Source organism: Pinus tabuliformis, chromosome 3_1 (genome assembly GCF_031772625.1).
Source record: "Pinus tabuliformis cultivar Carrire ecotype Pingquan chromosome 3_1, CPIR1, whole genome shotgun sequence".
Classification (NCBI taxonomy): Eukaryota; Viridiplantae; Streptophyta; class Pinopsida; order Pinales; family Pinaceae; genus Pinus; species Pinus tabuliformis.
The window spans coordinates 494,757,548-494,777,818 of NC_142301.1; the positions used below are offsets into that span (position 1 = coordinate 494,757,548).

Genomic DNA, 20,271 nt, shown 5'->3' on the forward strand with positions numbered 1-20,271 from the left:
GACTCCTTCGTTTAACCACCGTTTGATCGCCGTTGACCATGGCTTTCCTTAATGAATCCGGCTGAACCAGTAGGACCTGATCCATGTCCAGGTCATTCTTGATCTGCCCATGTGTCCTGTTTTGCCTGACGACACCTGCAACCTAGAGTTAACAAAAACAGCTGCGGAAAGTGGCTGCATTCCGCAACTAATGAGAAAAATCTAAGTCAAATAGCAAACACAAAAACATAGTTAGAAAACCACTTAAATGGTCTTTTAGAATCAATATGCAATGATCTTTGATAGCTTATGGGATAATGGTGAGGGGTAAAAGTCTAGGAAAATGTGTAGGAGAGATGTAGTTTCAAAGCTCAACATACCCCCACTATGAAGGTGTTGCATGTCCCCATGCAACCAAAACTTTGACCATCCTCCTTTCAGTTCATGTGTTATGAGACCTCTGCCAATACATCCAGCCTTCTTTTCTTCTTTCTTGGGACCACTGTCATTCTCGACTTCCTCATTAGGCACTTGAATTTGAGGTTGATGAGAGCCCTGCTCAACCTCCTGTTCCTTTTCTTCAATTTTCTATTTTTCTTCTGCCATAGCCCAAGATGCAACATGGTGTTGTCATGAATAATCTTATCTAACCTGCCCTGTTCTTTCAATGTTTCATTTTCTCTTTTGATGTGTCTATTTAAGACCTCCAGCTCAAAAACTTCCTGTTTTAGTGATTGGATTTGAGCTTCTTGGGCTGTACTAGGCTGGGCAGATGAAGTGCCTTGGTCTGTGGCAGTTTTCTCCAACGTCTCAATATAATCATACATTTCTTGCTGGATTGGATCTATCTCAGGTGTAGTCTTCCTTGGGCTGTCCCCAAAATCTGGTTGAGAAGGACTGATCTCAAAATCTGGCCGAGAAGGACTATTTTCAAAATCTGGCTAAGGAATAGGAGTATGGTGTGGGCCACGGCCAGGAGGGATTACTAAAGGTTGTTCCGGTGTTTCCCCTCCTAAATCAATAAAGTGGGGCCCTTTCGTTTGTACTTTCCTCAATTTTCCTTTAAGTCTGGAGCTCCTCCTTAAATTTTGTGAACTAGTGTCTTCTTTCTCCACACTCTGTTTTTCTTTCCCTTTTCTCTTTGCTGCAACTGATTGTTCCTGAAGGTAAACTAGTCTTTCAGACAGTATTTGGTGGTCCTCTTCTGAGGAAGGTTCTGGGGTTTGATAGACAGCCTCAATATTTCTTTTCCCTTTTGATTTTCTTGGCTTCTTACCCTTAGTTCTTTCCTTCCTACTTTTAGACAGTTTTTCTTCCCTACTAGTTTCTTTAACTATGTTAGTAGGAGTGTCCTGAATTCTAACACTTGTTTTCTTTCTTCTGCTTTTCCTTGATGAGCTGCTTTCAGGTGTTTCATGTGGATCTTGAAAGAAATTTCTAACCAAAAACTGCTCCCAGGTGTCCTTCTTTTCCTTTAATTGTTTTTCAATCAAAATTTTCACAAGGCCGTGATGGTACAGGTGGGGTTCTACGTCCCCCAGATTCTTTTGGACGGTGATGGACATCTTTTTCAGGCTATTTAACAAAAAGTAAGGCAAATTAATAGTTTGATTTTCTAGAAAATTCATCAGCAACCGGGTGTGGTACATATACATTGACCTGAATCGTCCCTCACATGTGATGAATTTCTGGATTATCAATAATAGACTGGCCCACTTTTCTTCTAAAGCAGAGACAGGGATTCCATGTTTGAAAATGGTTATATCCATACCTGGATTGTGTAGGATAACCCTCCATGCTCTCTCGTCAAAGCTTTTATTTTTGAACCACCATTCTCCCTCCTGTGGGAGTTCCGTTGCGGCTGCTATGGATGCCTCTGTGACTGAGAATTTAAGGTCTCCAACCTCAGCTTCCACGCCATCAAAAGACCTTGCAAAAGTCTTCGTAACTTCCTTGTTGTAGCCTCTGAATTTCTGAATGAATTGTAGCCACTGTGCCTTCCTTAGCATGCTTTTCAATTGTAGATACCCTTCCATAAATTTGGGCCCTTCCAGTTCTGCTCTTAACAGAGGACCCATTCCTTCCCCTGCTTTAAAATACGTCTGCATGAGTGATAGACTGACGGAGGTGAGACGGTTGTGCTTGCGGGGGATGTAGAAGGACTGTGGAGAAAAACCAGTAGTCGTAAATGGAGGAACAAAGAATAGGTAGCGAGAATGAGTTCACAGAACGAAGGCTTATGTGAGCAGACTAGAAATATAAATGCAACTTCGATGGGGCAGTATGGAAATAGAGTGAGCCCGACAGAGTTTTGAACTAGACGGCTACGGAATAGACGTTAACATGCTCACAAAATGGCTGCGGAATTTGTGCGGTAGGAAAGAGCCATGACCAAATCGATCACGTCCTCATAATTACCCAGTTTAATAGATGGAGTGTCAAGGTATGATTAAACACGAGTTAAGTTCGGAGATGGATCATGAGGCCGTTAAAAGTTAATGCAAGGTTTGTGGTGGAATTATGTAAAGGCCATGGAGCGGTTATGGAAGCTATCAAGACGAATCATTACATATAATGGAGCCGGTGGTTTCATAACTATGTAAAATGTGCTTTACAATGCTATTTGAAATGAACTTTGCTCATACCTTGGAACTTACCACTTCCGTCCACTGACCTTTGATTGGTTACTTCCTGATGATGCTTTTAGGTGCTTTATATCTTCAGAATATCTTCCTTTGCCATACCTGCATTTGTTTTTCATTATCATTTAACTAACATCTGACTGTCAGTGTTGAATAACAGAGTGATGGCTGCAGAATTAGCTTTTGGCTGCGGAAACTGACACAGTGATCATATTACTGAATGGAGATGGATAAATGATGACTGAGTGAATGAAAACTAGTCATGAGAGGGTTTTTATTGGCGGAATGAAATGAAATGAAGTGAAGTGAAATGAAGTGGAGTGAAATGTAGTGGAGTGAAATGAAGTGAAGTGAAATGTCATGAAACTATGAATACAATGAGAAAAGATTTTTATTTTTTTGGAAATATAGGGCGTCAGGAGTTCCTAATTTTCGCCCTGTATTTTCTGTATAAGACGACCAATTAGTGATTGGTTTTCAGGCTTATACACACATTATTTTTTTATTTTTTTATTTTTAAATAGAAAAGAACAAAGGTTAGGCTGGTGGAGAAGAAGGATTATTCTTCACCAGCCTTATTGCAGAACTATCTTGAAAGATTTTGACAAATTCCTCTTTTAAGAGTGGCTTATGATAGATATTTAATCTGTGGCCATTCACAACAAGAGGAGTTTGATGTTCATCAATGGTTTTGATTCTTACCGCTCCATTGCTAAAGATTTTGTCAATCTCATATGGCCCAAGCCAATGAGTCTGAAATTTTCCTTTAAAATCTTTAAACTTGGAATCAAATAGCAATGCCCAATATCCTTCTTGAAACTTTTTCTCCTTGATGTATTTGTCATGCCACTTAGCTCTTTGATATTGAACTAGATCAGTTCTTAGTATTGCTTCTTGTCTGATCTTATCTAGCTCATTCAACTGCTCCATTCTATGCTTTTGGGCTTCTGATAGATCCATTCCCAACTGAACTGCCATCTTGAAAGTTTTGACTTGGAACTCAATGGGGAGCAAGACTTCTTTCCCATAAACAAGTTCATAGGGAGAATGTCTTGTTGTATTTCTCCATGTAGTTCTGTAGGCCCACAAGGCTTCAGGAATCCTTTCTGCCCAATCTCTTCTATGTAGATGAACAGTCTTGGTAATGATGCCTTCAATAACTTTGTTTGTAGACTCCACTTGACCATTTGCTTGCGGATGGTAAGGACTAGATTTTCTGTGCTTGACTTTGTATTCTTCAATTAGCTTCTCCACCAGGTTGGATGTGAATTGGTCTCCTTTATCTGTCACAATTTCTCTTGGAACACCAAAGCGAATAAAAATATCCTCATAAAGAAAACTAACAATTGAATGCTTAGTAGCAGAAAATAATGCTTTGGCTTCTACCCATTTAGTGACATAATTAGTACATACCAATATATACTTTCTTTGTTTAGATGGTGGGTTAATAGGTCCAATGAAATCTAAAGCCCATTTTTCAAAGGGTTCGATGAGTACCTGTGGCTGCAATGGCATTTCATTTGAAAGGGTAGGTTTCCCTACTCTTTGGTAGCTATCACACCTTTTGACATATTGTTTTGCATCTTTGAAGAGGGATGGCCAATAGTATCCTAAAGAGAGGATTTTATAGGCTGTCCTTTTGTTAGCAAAGTTTCCGCCACATGGTTCATCATGACATGCTTTAAGGATATCAGGCATTTCATCTTCCCTAACACATCTTTTGATCACAAGATCTGGCCCTGTTTTAAACAATTCATTAGAAATCCATGAATATTTTGAACTCTCCTGAATAATCTTTCTTCTTTCACCAGGAAATAAATGTGGAGGTAGTTTCCCTGTAACCAAATAGTTAGCTATATCTGCATACCAAGGGGTCTTAGTAGTTACTGCAAATAAATATTCATCAGGAAACTTGTCCTCTACAGGAGAATCTTCTTTAGTATTCTGAATCCTAGACAAGAAATCAGCTACTGTATTTTGTTTCCCTGGTCTATCCAACACAGTAATATTGAATTCCTGTAAAAGTAGGAGCCACCTTGTAACTCTGCCATTAGTAATAGGTTTGTTCATTAGATATCTAATTGCAGAATGATCAGTATGAATAAAAGTTTCATAGCCTGTTATATAATGTTTGAACTTATTGATTGCATGAACAACAGCTAAGAACTCTTTTTCAGTCACAGTATGGTTCAACAAAGTGGGAGTTAAATTTTTACTGGTATAGTAAATGGCATAAGGAACTAAATCTTTTTGACCCAACACAACTCCTAAAGCTGTATCTGAAGCATCTATAGAAATATGGAAAGGAAGTTTCCAATTTGGTCCTCTCAAGATAGGCGCTTCAGATATTCTTGTTTTCAAAGTTTCAAATGCTGTTTGGCAATCAGGACCCCATTTAAATTCACAGTCTTTTGTAAGCAGTTTGAAGAGTGGAGATGCTATTTTAGTGAAGTTTTCTATAAATCTTCTATAATATCCAGTGAATCCCAAAAAACTTCTAACATCTTTTTGATAATTTGGAATAGGCAACTTGGAGATGACTTCAACTTTTGATCTATCAACTTTAATTCCATCCCCTGAGATATGATGTCCCAAAACAATACCTTCAGTAAACATCATAAAGAATTTTTCATGGCTTAGTGAGAGGTTTGTTTCTTTACATCTTATAAGGACTTTTTCCAAATTTTCTAATGCCTTTTCAAACGAATCACCATAAACTGTAAAATTATCCATATAAACCTATACACAATCATGGATTAGATCAGAAAAAATTCCTAGTACTGCTCTTTGGAATGTTGCGGGTGCATTACATAATCCAAAAGGAAGCACTCGATAAGCAAAAGTTCCCCATGGACAGATAAATGTGGTCTTATCCTGATCTTCAGGTGCTACCTGAATTTGATTATAACCACTAAAACCATCCAGAAATGAAAAGTACTTTTTGCTTGCTAATGTATCTGATACTTGATCGATAAAGGGCAAAGGAAAGTGATCCTTCAAAGTTGCTTTATTTAATTCCCTATAATCAATGCATACCCTCCATTTACCATTCTTTTTGGGTACTATAACCAAAGGAGAAACCCATCGGCTATCTGAAATTGGATAAATGAAGTTTACATTGAGTAATTTTTGGAGCTCTTCTTTCACTATCTCCCTAAGATTTGGATTCATCCTTCTTTGAGGTTGTCTGATTGGTCTACTGTTTTCCTCGATATAGATATGATGGATGCAAGTCTTAGGGTTAATACCTTTCATATCAGTATACTCCCATGCAAATGCAGTAGAATGTTTTTTCAAGATTTTGGTTAGCTCTTCCTGTTGTGATTTTTCCAAATTTTTGTTGATATTCAATGTTTTACCTAGAAAAATCTCAATGGTAGAACTACCGAACTCTTCCATAGAGTAAAGAGACATTTGTCTTGATGATAAGTACTCAATATCATAATCTAACTGAAATTGTGTGTGGTCATATTCTGAAGATGTTTCAAAATTTTCTAATGTGTTCAGAATTTGACTATCTTCACTGATTTCAGAAATGGTAAAGACAAGTTGTATACTGTCCTCATCATCGACCCATTCATTGTCTCCTACTTCTGTAATTGCTTTTGCTGGAGGATACAGATTGAATTTCTTTGTTGAACTACCATCAGAAATGTACATATCTCCAGATCTACAACTAATGAAAGCATCAGTTGTGGCTAGCCAAGGTCTTCCTAAGATGAGTGGGTGCCCTCCTAGATTACTCTTGGGAGTCAAAATCATGAAATCTACTGGATACTCCCAAGAATCTAAGGAGACTAAAATATCTTCTAATACACCATCTGGTTTGGTTATTGATCTATCTTCAAGTTGCAGTAAGGTGGGTGTAAAAAAAAGGTTAGGAAGTTTAAGCTGTTCCATAGTCCATCTACTGATAATGTTGATAACAGCCCCTAAGTCAATCAAAGTATTTGGAATTTCTATCCCATTTATATGTGTCTTGACAATTGGACTACCTGAATCTACATATTTCTGCATGGTAATTTTTCCCATCATGATATCTGCAATTTTTCCTATCAGGTGGATTCTTCTTGTATCTCTTGGTTTCCTTCCTGGTCTTTTGAGACTCAACTCCTTTATTGTTTTTGATAGAATAGGAATCTCTCTAATGGATTGTAGCAAGGGAATCTTGATACAGACATTCTTTAATTCATATAGAAAATCATAGTGAGGCAACAAGATTTGTTTTTCCACCCCTTTGTCAATTTGTAATGTTTCAGGGAAAGGGGGCGTGGCTGAAGATGCAGGTTGCTCAACTATAGAAGTTGTGGGGATTGACTCTTTTTCTTTTTCTTTTTGAATGTTTGGGTTTTGAAGAGATGCTTCCTCAGAACCTTTATTGGCTTTAAGAGAATCCTCCTCAGAGGTATCTTGCTCTTGAACATCTATAGAAGGTTTTTCTAAAACTCTACCAGACCTGAGTTGTACATCATTAAGAGGAACAATCATATAGGTAGGAAATTGTTGTCCTTCTACCATGTAAGCATTTTGAGGATTTTTATTGTTGGGATTTTGCAATGGCTGGGCTAGTAGTTGATTTGTCTTTTGTTGAAATGGAAGCAAGAGTTGAGAATTTGGATTTTGTTGAGAAGGTTGTTGTTGTGGAAATGGTAATGAAAGTTGTGGGTTTTGATTTGGAAGTTGTGGATTTTGTTGATTTTGAAAAGATGGAGGATATTGATAAAATTGAGCAAATCTCCCATAAGGATTTTGCATCCCTTGTGCCCATGATTGGTATGGATTTTGAGATTGGGGCCAAGGTTGTTGCCAAGAATTCCAATTTGGTGGGAGCTGAAAGTTCATAGGATTGTTAAATCCTTGATTTTGTGGCCCCTGCCATGGTCTTCTTGAAACAAAACAAAGGGACTCTACTGAATTTGGATCTTCCTAAAAGACAGCTTTGAGCCTAGGAATTGAAGGACAATCCTTGGTCTCATGGCTTTCTGAGCAAATCACACATGTTTCTACAACTTTTGCATCCAAGGGACATTCCCTTAAAGCATGTTTCTTTCTACATTTTGGACAAAAGATGGCTAAGGCTTCAGCTTCTGCTTTCTGTTTGTTTTGTATTTTAAGGGTGTCTAGTTGTTCACTAAGGCTCCCTAGAATATCAGTTTTGAACTCATCAAGCATATTGCCAATCTCTGCCCTACTTACTGATCCAGTTGCAGATTTGTTTTCTCTAATAAGAGAAGGATCTCTAGGCCCTTTTCCAGTTTTAGATTTTCCCCTTGAGAGATGGACACATAGTTCTGCTATGTCATGGAGTGGAAGTTGAGAAATATCTCCCTTCCCCATCATGTTTAAAATATCTATCCATTCATCTCTAACGGCATTCAATAGAAGGGCTTTCAAGGTTTCCTCATCTAAATTACTCATTTTTGCTCTCTTTAAGTTGTATTGAAATCTTTCAAGTAAATCCTCTAAGTTTTCATGTTCTTTTTGCATCATCTTGAATACCTCATCCTTATGATTGGTGGGCATACAATAATCGAGGTATCTATCCAAAAATGTTTGTTTCATATCATTCCAAGTCCTAATAGACTGAGTGACTAATCCCATGAACCATTTCAAAGCAGCTCCTTTCAATGTTGAAGGAAACAGTTTGAGTTATTGAGAATCTTCCATATAGTCATAGGTTCGGCACAAGACTTCAAACTCAAATAGAAATGTTTCAGGATCCTCATTTCGCAACCCATAAAAGTTTGGGAGGACAGATGGTGAAATGTTTTTCATTGTTGTATGGGTTTCCTCATCGGCTATAGGGAATCCAAATGAGTTATCTCCATCCCTATTTCCCCCATTGTTACCTCTACCTCCTCCATTATTTCCTCCTCCTCTACCTCTACCTCTACCCCCTCCTCCAAATCAATTTACTGCTTCCTCTGTCATGATTGTTTCCTCAGAGTTCTTAGAGTCCTCTGGTTCTTCTATTAATGGCGAACGAGGGAGAGTTTCTCTCTCCTCTTCTTCAGGTGATTCTACTTCTTTGATTACAATATGTTCCCCTGTAGAAGTGAAGAAAGGTTCTTCTCCTAGATCAGATTTAATGGATAGTGTGGGAGAGTCTCCTAATTCGGCTACTGCCCCTTGAATTCTAGGAATCCTAAGGCTGGGAGTATGAGTCGGAGATGATGGAGGTGTATCTTGTCTATGCCTTGAAGTAGCTGGAGTTTTTAAAATCGAACTTTTGGCCCTAGCTATAAACCTTCCCCTAGAATCTCTTATTCTATGCATATCATTTTTTTATTTTTATTTTTCAAGTCAGGCTAATAATTCTCTTTCTGATCTTCCAGGTCACACTAAGTGCAAGAAGAGAGCATAATCAAGAAATTATTGAACTAATAACTCTTTTTTCTGATCCTCCATATCACACTAGGTGCAAGAAGAGAGCATAATCAAGAAATTATTGAACTAGTAACTCTTTTTTATGATCCTCCATATCACACTAGGTGCAAGAGGAGAGCATACTTCCAGAAGTTATCAATTTTCCCTTCTTTTCTTCTTTTTTTTTTTTTTTTGTAAGAGATCGGCTACCTAGTTACACTTCCCTGACAATGGCACCAAAATGTTTAGTCAATTTAGTATGTCCTAAATTCCTACATTAATTATCGACAGGGAGTCGTAAACTGATGAAGTGTGGCGCACTATATGTGCAAGCCAACCTCTTTCTTACTTTTTATTGTTTTCAATTTTTGTTTTGTTTTGGGGGTTTTATCTTCGTTTATCTCCTAATATGAATGGAAATCCTATTCCTAAATTTCAAGAATACTTCAGAAGGTAAGTATGGATATAGATTTTAAGGCAATTATTTCCTTTATGCTGATTTCCAGAGCTTAACACTTCAGAGGATCTCAAAATGTACTAGTAATGAAACTGTCATTCAAACAAGAATGGAAATGTACTGCTAGTAAAATCAAATAAATGATGAACTACTGATCATGAAATCACTACTTCTGCTGCTCATCTAAATACAAAAAAAAAGAAGTTAAGCTACTGCGCTCAAACAAATCAAAAACTACAAACTAATAAAAGTAAAATCAATTCAATTCATTCATAGTCTGATAGCTCGCCATGTAGTCTAAGCTATGGCTTTAGGAGATAACGTCAATGATATGAGGAAATTGATATCTAATTGTAGGAAAATAAAGCTAAAATCAAATCACATCATTCATAGTTTGATAGCTCGCCATGTAGTCTAAGCTATGGTTTTAGGAGATAACGTCAATGATATGAGCAGTTTGATATCTAATTGTAGAAAAGTAAAACTAAAATCAAATCACATCATCCATAGTTCGATAGCTCGCCATGTAGTCTAAGCTATGGCTTTAGGAGATAACGTCAATGATATGAGCAATCTGATATCTAAACTAGCTAACAAAGCAAGTGAATGAGACTGAAATCAAAGCATAACTGGAATTAAAAAAAACTAAGAAAAGCAAAGTCAGCAGAGAGGTTTAATCTCATGTCACTAGTTATTGCAAAAATTGTATGGAAATGCCCGGGCCTACTCTATCCTGAAACACACACACACTGATCAGTGTTAACAATATACAAAGCTTGAAAAATCATGTACAGGAATGAAATGTTAATACCATAGAAAATGAAATATACACAGGTGGATAACTATGAAATATGTGCAATGAAAATAAAAAAAACAATGCATAAAAACTTTACAGCAATAAAGAAAACGAAACCTCAGCATGCAGGGGCCCTCTACACAGCCTCGGTCAACAGGCTATCAGTCCAGAATTATGCTCACACAGTCATATAAAAACAGAGGAATAATCCTCTCGCTACCACAGTGGGACTAGTGTCATGGCACAGTAACTTTAACAGCAAAATTACATCAACAAATACTAACTTTATGCGTTTGGAAACGCGTTATTTATATCAAAAACTTCATAACTGTTTTCCTATGAAACTACTTCAACTGAGGACACGTAAAAGGATAGCGTCCGTAAACTTAGCATACTGGTTGCCGAGATTATTCAATCTATCAAAAGTGGCTGTTGGATTCGCATCGTGGGGCAGTCTACAGCTGTCAACATGACCCCAGGGATCTAGGAACGACCACAAATCCTTCACGTGTTTGAAAAAAGAGTCCTGTTGCCGTAGGACTCCTTTGTTTAACCACCATTTGACCGCCATTGACCATGGCTTTCCTTAATGAATCCGGCTGAACCAATAGGACTTGATCCATGTCCAGGTCATTCCTGATTTGTCCACGTGTCCTGTTTTGCCCGACGACACCTGCAACCTAGAGTTTAACAAAAACAGCTGCGGAAAGTGGCTGCATTTCGCAGCTAATGAGAAAAATCTAAGTCAAACAACAAACACAAAAACATAGTTAGAAAACCACTTAAATGCTCTTTTAGAATCAATATGCAATGATCTTTGATAGCTTATGGGGTAATGGTGAGAGGAAAAAGTCTAGGAAAATGTGTAGGAGAGATGTAGTATCAAAGCTCAACAGCTGCTTTTTGGCGGTCTGGTTTTTTGGGAGTCGACTTACTGGTTTCTACTCACCACAAAGCTTTTTTTCTTTACTCCTTCGTGATTTCTGGCCCCCTCGTGGCTTTTTCAGGTTTCCTCCTTATCCGCAGGCAGTTTATGAACCGGTTAAATCAATCTTTGCTTCCCCTAGATGGTTTTTGGTCCCCCACCGACCTCCCCTCTGGCAGCTGTCAGCTTGTTTACTAGTCGGTTATGGAGGCAAACGTTTTCTCCGTGGTTTCTTCGGAACAACTGTCGTTATGGCCTCAGACCGGAACCTCTGTGGACGATTTTCTTACTTACGAGCAAGATCTGGCCTTGGAAGTAGAAACCCTACCCCCTCTCTCTCAGCAGCACATACCTTCCATTTCGGTAGCTCCTGAAGCTACGGCGATTCGTGATTTCGTGGGTCCTCATCAGCCAAGGGAACCCTTCTCGCAGGCTTGGTGCGGTAGTGTGACTGATACACAGTTTCTTAAGAGGGACTCGACTCAGAGAAAAATGCTGGACTATGAAGGGGTTCCCTTCAGATGTAGGCACTGCCATAAGGTGGGGTACCTATTCAAAGATTTCCCACTGAACAAATGGAATAACAGGCATGCAGTGCAGAATTTTCCACAGGTTTCGCCGGTTCAGGATGCTCTATCACAGGGAGACCCTGCCAGAGATGAATTGCCTCGAGCCACCGAGGAATTTCACCGCATTTCTACTCCTCACTCTGGGGGCACCGACACTTTTTCGAGCCCAGGTTAGCGTTCAGCGGAGCTGGCCAAGAACACTCCGAGGAAGCGTGGTCGACCGCCACTTCGCCCCCCTCCACCAGCTCCTGGCTCGGCAGTGATGGCCTCGGGAGATTCCTTTTCCTCGAGTATGCTTTCCTCTCACTTGCCCTCCTCAAAATGCTTGTTTGATATTCATAATATAATATCCAAACAGTTATTGAGTTTGGGTACTGATGTCCATCTGGAGTCCCCTATTACTAGCATATATGCCATCTCCCTCCCCCTCACCACCTGTTCTACTTAGTTCCCCCCCTCCACAGACCTCGACCTCCTTGTTGGAGTCATCTGCCCCTCGATACCTCACCCGGTCTCGTTCGAGGCTTTCGTCTATGGACCAGGTTGGACTGGACATCCTCCACCCTCCCTCGCCTTCCAAATCCTCCCGAGGCCGTCCTTCTGATCTAAAAATTTCACAAGCACAAGCGGATGTTGACATTGCTTTGGGAAAGCAATCCACTATCACTGGGGTTCTTAGAGCAAGAACAACCCTACCCGACCCCCCTCCATGAAGATCCTATCCTTCAATTGCAGAGGGCTTGCTAGGCCCGAGAAAAAACTAGCACTTCGTCGGCTTTTCTGGATATCATTTTCCTTCAGGAGACCTTGGGACTTGCCTGTGATATTGCAAGAACCCTGGAACTTTTTCTTCCGGGTTGGACATTTACAGGATTGGATGCACTCGGCCATTCTGGAGGACTGATTTTGGGCATAAATAATCGATCTATTAAAGAGATCAGCTGCTGGGGTGGGAGAGGTTTTATTGGGGTCGATGTTCACTCTGCTGAGTTGGGGACCCCTTTCAGAATTGTCAATATTTATGGTCCCTGCCAGAATCGCCCTGCTTTCTGGGACCACCTTCTGGATTCGGAGAAATTCTCTGCAGAAAACCTGATTGTAGGTGGGGACCTAAATTTTTCCATTGGCTTCGCTGAATCTTGGGGTCAGCGGGCTCAATCGGACTCTCTCTCAGACTACTTCTCGTCTATCCTGGAACTTCACCACCTGATAGACATCCCTGTTGCGAAATTACAGGCCACTTGGAGAAATAATAGGGTGGGTGATAGTGGCCTTGCTAGGAGGTTGGATCGTTTTCTGGTCAAGGAACAGGTCATGGATATGGGCCACAATATTAGACAATGGGTGGGTACTGGCGGGCTTTCAGATCACTTGCCAATTTACATGGAAATAGGACGAGGAAGAGACAAGCCGAAGGGTCCTTTTAAGTTCAGTTCTACCTGGCTTAAGGAAGCTTCTTATATCAGCATGGTCACTGATTTTTGGAAATCAAACCCACCAGGGGCTGGAGGCTCAGCTTCGACTGGTTTTATTAGTAACTTAATAGAGCTGAAGAAATTGTCTAAAAACTGGGCCCATCATAAAAGACTACAGGATGATCATTCGTTGAAACAGATTGAGAATGAACTGGAGGTTTTTGAAAAAGAGCATGGAGGACTTTACAGATCTGAGGAGCACAAGAATCACATCACATCCCTCTTCTCAGCATGAGGTAACTCCTAAAAGAAAAAGAAGACAAATGGAGATTGAGGAGCAGGGCCATCTGGATTCAAGAAGGAGATGCAAATACTAAATTCTTTCATAAATTTGCAAACGGGAGGAAAGCTGTCAACACTATTTGGCAAATGCAAGATGAACAGGGTAGGACAACACATACATTCCCCCAGCTCGCTTCTCTAGCCACCTCCCACTTTAAACAGGCCTACAGTGACCCAGGGGAGATTAACTTAGCTGAAATTATCAGGGTTGCACAGCTCTTCCCTAGATATGTGGATCAGGACGAGGAGGAGGATTTGACTCAGGAGGTCACTCTGGGGGAACTGGAGGATACTTTAAAGTGTTTCAGCAAGGACAAAAGCCCTGGACCTGATGGATGGTCCATCGAATTTTACCTGGCTTTTTTTTATTTGATTGGACCGGATTTGCTCAGAGTGGTGGAGGAATCTAGGATTTCAGGTCGGATGGAAGCTGCCATCTCATCCACTTTCATTGCTCTGATCCCGAAGGCTGACAACCCGTCCACCTTTGCCGATTTTTGCCCTATTTCGCTATGTAACTGTCTATATAAGATTATTGCCAAAATTATTGCAAACAGATTGAAGCCCATTTTATCTAAGCACATCTTGCCCGAACAATTTGCTTTCCTGAAGGATAGACAAATACATGAAGCGATTGGAACGGCTCAGGAGGTTTTACACTCTCTTCACAGCAGGAAGGGCAAAGGTATGATAATGAAGGTGGATTTATCTAAAGCTTTCGACCGGGTGAACTGGTTATATCTGAGAATGTTGCTTACCCACCTTGGTTTTCCTTTCATTTTCATTAAATGGATCATGGGTTGTATTACTAACATACCTTTCAGTGTTTTGGTCAATGGGAGTGCATCCCCTTTCTTCTCGTCGACTCGTGGCCTTAGATAGGGGTGTCCTCTCTCCCCTCTACTTTTCCTCTTGATCATGGAAGGCCTCGGACGGTTAATTACGGAAGAGCATCGGAGAGGCAGATTTTCTGGCATTAAGATCACAGATGATTGCATGCTCACTCACTTACTTTTCGTGGATGACGTGCTGATTTTTCTCAACGGAAGTGTGGGGGATATAACTTCGATCAGAGATATATTTTCCTTATTTCATTAGACCACTGGTATGATCATCAATGAAGGAAAATCCTCTTTGACGGTTGCGACCTGCACTCAGCATGAAATTCATTACGCGCTCCACAGATTTAACTTTACTTTGATGGCTCTGGAGGAGGGGCTGAAATACTTGGGATATAAGTTAAAGCTGATTGGTTATAAGATTGCAGACTGGACTTGGCTCATTGCTAAGTTGGAAAAGTGGCTAAGTACTTGGTACTTAAGATTTTTATCCCGTGCAGGCCACTTGACACTTATTAAGAGTGTTCTGGAAGCGACCCCAGTTTATTGGATGTCACTTGCCTGGATTCCCAGGGGCATTCTGGCAAGAATACAAAATCTTTGCTGCAGATTCTTATGGAGGGGTAATCAGCCGGGAAGAATTTTTGCTTGGGTAAAATGGGATGCCCTCACTCTCCCAAAAAAATGGGGCGGCTGGGGACTCAAAAAGCTTGATGATTTTTCCTCAGCCCTGGCTGCTAAACTGGGTTGGCAGTTGGTTGCTTCGGATAGCTTATGGACAAGAGTAACCTACTCGAAATATATCGCCCCTGCTCATGTTCTGGATTGGATTAGAAGACCGGCTAGGCTCTACTCAGGCATTTCGATTATCTGGAAGGTTGTCCTGAAGGCTTTGGATCCCATTCGAGTGGGCATCACCTGGAGAATTAAATCTGGGAACAAGGTTCGCATTGGTATTGACCCGTGGATTGGCTGTGGCAATATGCACAGATTACCGGCAGATCTCTTATTGTACCTGAGGGAGCATCAAATCACACACATTGAACACATTGCTGATGTGTACAACACCTCTTTTCTTCAACAGGCTTGGAAATCCGACTTTCATCTCAACATTCCCCCACCTTGGCAGCAGCACTGGAGGAACTACATACAAGCTCTCCTAGAAGCTCATATCAGGCTGACTGGGGGTGATGACGAGATCATCTGGGCACTGGCGAAATCAGGGAGATACACTCCAAAGGAGGGATACATCGTGCTGGCGGATCCTCGTAAGCCCCCCATGCTACAAAAGTGGTGGAAACACCTCTGGAAACTCAAGGCGCCTCCTAGATCCAGACTTTTAATGTGGTGCATCCTTCGAAATAGAGTTCCAACGGGGGACAACCTGATGAAGCGATCCTTCTTTGGCCCTCACTGGTGTCATTTCTGCAACATGGCGGGTGAAACTGCTTCCCACATCTTCCTGAATTGCCCGAACATTCACCACTTATGGAACCTGGTATCTTCTGTCATTCCATCCCCTTATTCCTGGCTTCCGGGCACCCTGGACGAGGCCTGGAACGTTTGGTATTCCTCTGTTACTCCCTCCAAATTGAGAAATCTCCCCTTACTGTTCTGTTGGGCTGTCTGGATTGCCCGTAATCAGCTCATTTTTCATAACTCCCCTCCCAGGTGGTCTATCATTGCAGCCTTGATCAAAGCAGACTTTGACCTCATCCTGGATGACCCTCCCATCTCTCGCTCCCGCATCATCTCTCCCGAACAGTTTGATCCCTCCCGTCCCTGGGCTTTTTTTGATGGGGCCGCACAAGAGAATGGTTGTGGGGGAGGGGCTCTCCTACACCTATCTGAGAGGCACTCCTTCAGGCTATCCATGGGATTATGGGGGGGGGGTACTAATAACTTTGCTGAACTTTCAGCAGCCTATTTCATCATCTGATTTGCATCTGAGAAGGACTGCCATGCTCTACAACTGTTTGGTGACTCAAAGATTGTCTGCGACTGGTTGAATAAGCGTTCCTATTGCTGGTCTTTTTCATTAAGACACATACTTGATGAAGCTTTAAGACTGATCTCCAATTTTGACTCTTTTTCATGCAATCACATCTACAGGGAGTGGAACTCAGAGGCTGACCGCCTTTCCAAAGAAGGCGCGAACCGGGAGCAGGGCATCTGGCTGATCACGGAGCAGATAGATGGTGCTAGCTATCAGTACTATCATAGACCATTTATGGACATAATGGTCTAATTTTTGGACAGTTATTTTATCAGATATTGTACATATTTATTTTGCTATTTATGAACTGTTATGGGGCCAATATGATTGGCACTTTTACTATTTTTGGTATTATCCCCCTGCGTGGACCAGATAATACATATTTTGATTGTTTATGATACTTTCTATGAACTCCTCTCAGACTATGTTGGGACTACTACCCAGATGTCTTTCGGTAGTAGTTTTTGATATTTTCATCTTTTGCTTCTGATCGATGGAAATATTGGAATATGCATATGCATCTACAAAATGTAATTTCTTCCATTAATGAAATTATGAATTTTTCCATGGGAAAAAAACTCCAGATAAGGAAGAACAATGATAGATGATAAAGAACAAGTTGGAAGTAGAAAAAATTGTTATACACAAATCAAGCCATTCCATCAACGTTAACACAAGCAACTCCATCTAAGTAAATTCTAGTAGTTCCCTCTCACAAGATCACCTCTCCAACTCTAAAAAATGTCTCTTTAGTAAGGACCAAACTCAAATTCAAATTCGATTTTATCGATGTCTCTTGATGGACAGGTTTTGTGCTATCCATCGATTTTTAATGTTCGAGATTACTTTGCTTGGCGTCAAATAGATTGTGAGTTACCCAAGCAAGTCTGCTACTCTATTATGCCTCTTAGTACATGTGTCTGTTTTGTTGCAGCTAATAATAATTGCAAGTTGGAGAAACAATTACAATCATGCTACTGTGTGAAATAATTGAAAAAAAAAAATTTGTGAAGCAACTCTATGGCAGATAAGTTGCCACAATTATTTACAAAGCATTTTTGTAATATAGAGGTTGTTGTCGATCACTTTTATGATAAGAAAAAGGTCATTCAACTTTCTGAGAATGAGACTGAGGACCATGGTTGTTGGACTTAGTTGGAGTTCGTGCTAATTGCTTGCATTTCTCTTTATGGCTTGCATTTCAATCACAAGACCAAAAAAATCAACAATCATCTACTTTTGGGTGCCTTTATTAAATTTATTTTGTTTTGATCAATGGGTTTTGGTCCCTTGAAAGGCGGGATTATAATAATCTTCATATAGGTTTCACTTGTTATTGGTCACCTCACTTGCATTGAGACTATGCAACTAAGTAGGATGAGATGTATGGATGAGTTGTTGTGTGTAAAACCTCCTATGTAATGCTTTGTGTTATGGTGAATTTGTTGTGCAATGATAGACTTGAGCTACAAGGTAATGAATGGATCGATATGAGGTTTTGAGAGTGAAATTAGAGTTTGAATACGCACTAGGGTGATAGCAAAAGCCTAGAGTTAATTGGTATAATAATATCTTGATTATGTCTTTGATTCAGAGTCCCTTGCATCCTCATAAGAAGCTTCCCATAGGCAATTTATTCAAACAAATAATTCTACTTTATCTATTTGGTTTAAGGTGGGAACCAAGAGCACACTTTTTTAGGTTCACAATGTTGCCATCAATGCTAAAGGGGCATATTGATGGAAAAATTGTCATTAATGGCAAAGGGTCATAGCAAAGGCCAGTTGATGTATGCACACTTGAAGTTGGAGTTAATGGCATGGCTGTGTTGATGTAGGTGTTGTTATGCGTATTATGTTTATGTTGTGATTGCATATGGTATGATGTTGCGATCTTATGGTTGTTATGCTTGTGGGGAAGAAAGGTATGTTGCAAGGGGTGTTGAAGTACTTGACCAGAGCTCTTGTGTTATTGAAGTAAAATAGCTCTTATGTTGTTTGCATATGTTGTGTAATTGGTTTTGTATACTTGCTATGATTTCTTGACAAAGGCGTGGTCACCAATTGTTTGTAAGGTGTGTTGTGATGCTTGCTAGTATGTTGCAAAGGTAAGGTATGTTCAAGGTATGTTGTCGAAGCAGTTGAGCAGGTTTGCTTATTGTTGTTAAAGTAGTTGAAGATGTTATGATGCAGATGTTGTAGAGATAAGCAAAGGTGCATTGTTGTTGTGCTAATGATGTTGACAAAGTTGTTGTGATGCATTATTTACAGAGATGCCCAAATAAGTTGTGATTTAAGAGGATGCAAGATTAGATGAAGTTTTTTTTTTCCCTAGTTGGGATCAGATACATGGTCTTAGAATTATTTTGGCTTATGAAATAACAGTTGGTTGATATTTTTATTTTAAGTAATATTTGTGGACCATTAACTTTGTTTTAATGTTCAAAATTTTAAAAGGTGTTAAACAAATAAGTGGAATGCAAAGAGACTATATAAATTATGGTGTAGATTTGCAACTACTCATGAAATTTTAATCAAATCCACAAACCTACTCTACTTCTCTACATGATTCAATTCACAATTTAGAACATCAATCACAGACATGCACACAATATTTTTCCAGGGGAAAGCAATTTGCTAAAAACCCCTATGTATGCTTGCATTAATCTGATGAATAGAGATGTATTACAATTGCTTTGCTCAACTGAGCATAACCTGCAAGTGAATAACCAATCTCTCTATTCATTGAGAAGTTTTGACCCAGACTTAGTAAATTTATGCTTCTACTTGAGCCCTTATTTCCTTGCGCAATTCCTTGCAAGGTTGCTATTATTTAGGAAATTCCTAAAATCGATTGCGTAATTCCCAAGATTGATCATCTGGTTGCATGCAACACATGTACACTCAAGACTAGTCTACGACTGATGTTACACTGCCTCAGAATCTCCACCACGATTGGCGAACTTGAATTATTTGCATGCACTATCTATTTTGGGTTGATTGATCAGTTAACTGGATGATCACTGAGTTAGACTGAAATCTCACTGCATAACTTAACTTCCACTAGTTCCTCCAACGGTTGGAACTAGTTTAACTGAAAACAACTTGAAATAACTAACCTTAATGGCTACAAATTAGCAATCAAACATGGCTAATTGAAATCTAACTCCTCCAACTCGAATTACTAAGTAAACTGGGTGACACAAGCCATGTCACACAAGTTAACTGCATCCAAGTTGTTTGTTGATGTAGAAATTCAAATTTTCTCAATTTAATCAAGGCAAAATCAAATTGAGAATTTGTTGTTGCATTTTTCAACACTCCCTTTCAACAAGAAATGGATTATCAACCACCCCTATCCCGTACCTATGGAACTCGAACTTCCCTCTTGACAAGGCCTTTGTCAAAGTGTCAGTATCTTGTTCCTCTGTCAGAATGTATTGTAGAAACATTATCTGCCTTTGCACATAGTCTTGCAAATGGTGATAACAAATATCTATATGCTTGGATCGATCGTGAAATACAAAATTCTCAGATAGCTTGATGCAACTCTGATTATCATAGTAGATCATAGTTGGATCCATCATTTGACCAAACAATCCTACATGTATCTTTCTCATCTAGATTGCTTCACATAATACTTCACTTGCAACCATGTATTCTGTTTCTGCCGAGTTGAAGCGCCATAAATCTTTGCTTCCTGATGCACCAAGAAACTGTTGCAGACCCAACATTGAAAATTCCACCTAAGGTACTCTTTCATTCAAATGGACTCCCTGCCTAATTTTCATTTGTGAAGCCACACAAATTCACTCCCTCTGTCCGTCTATATCATAGTCCAAACTCGGTAGTGCCTCTGAGGTACCATAAAATATGCTTAGCTGCCTTCCAAAATAATTTCGTTAGTCTAACCATAACTTAGCTCAGCTGGTTGACTGCATAACAC

General features: G+C 39.9%; 1 protein-coding gene across 1 annotated transcript; it reads left to right on the forward strand.

The window, feature by feature from the left end:
- Positions 1-13,578: 13,578 nt before the first annotated feature.
- LOC149187965 (uncharacterized) lies at positions 13,579-16,269 on the forward strand. Its single transcript, XM_089409837.1, has 2 exons — positions 13,579-14,176; positions 14,759-16,269. The coding sequence occupies exons 1-2, from the start codon at positions 13,579-13,581 to the stop codon at positions 16,267-16,269; spliced, it is 2,109 nt and encodes a 702-aa protein (XP_089265963.1).
- Positions 16,270-20,271: the final 4,002 nt, after the last annotated feature.

Bases quoted from the DNA above. Each gene is read 5' to 3' on its own strand.
- LOC149187965 (XM_089409837.1), top strand. From the start codon at position 13,579: ATGCAAGATGAACAGGGTAGGACAACACATACATTCCCCCAGCTCGCT. The intron at 14,177-14,758 runs GTATGATAATGA...ATAAGATTGCAG, and splicing joins TCACAGCAGGAAGGGCAAAG to ACTGGACTTGGCTCATTGCT.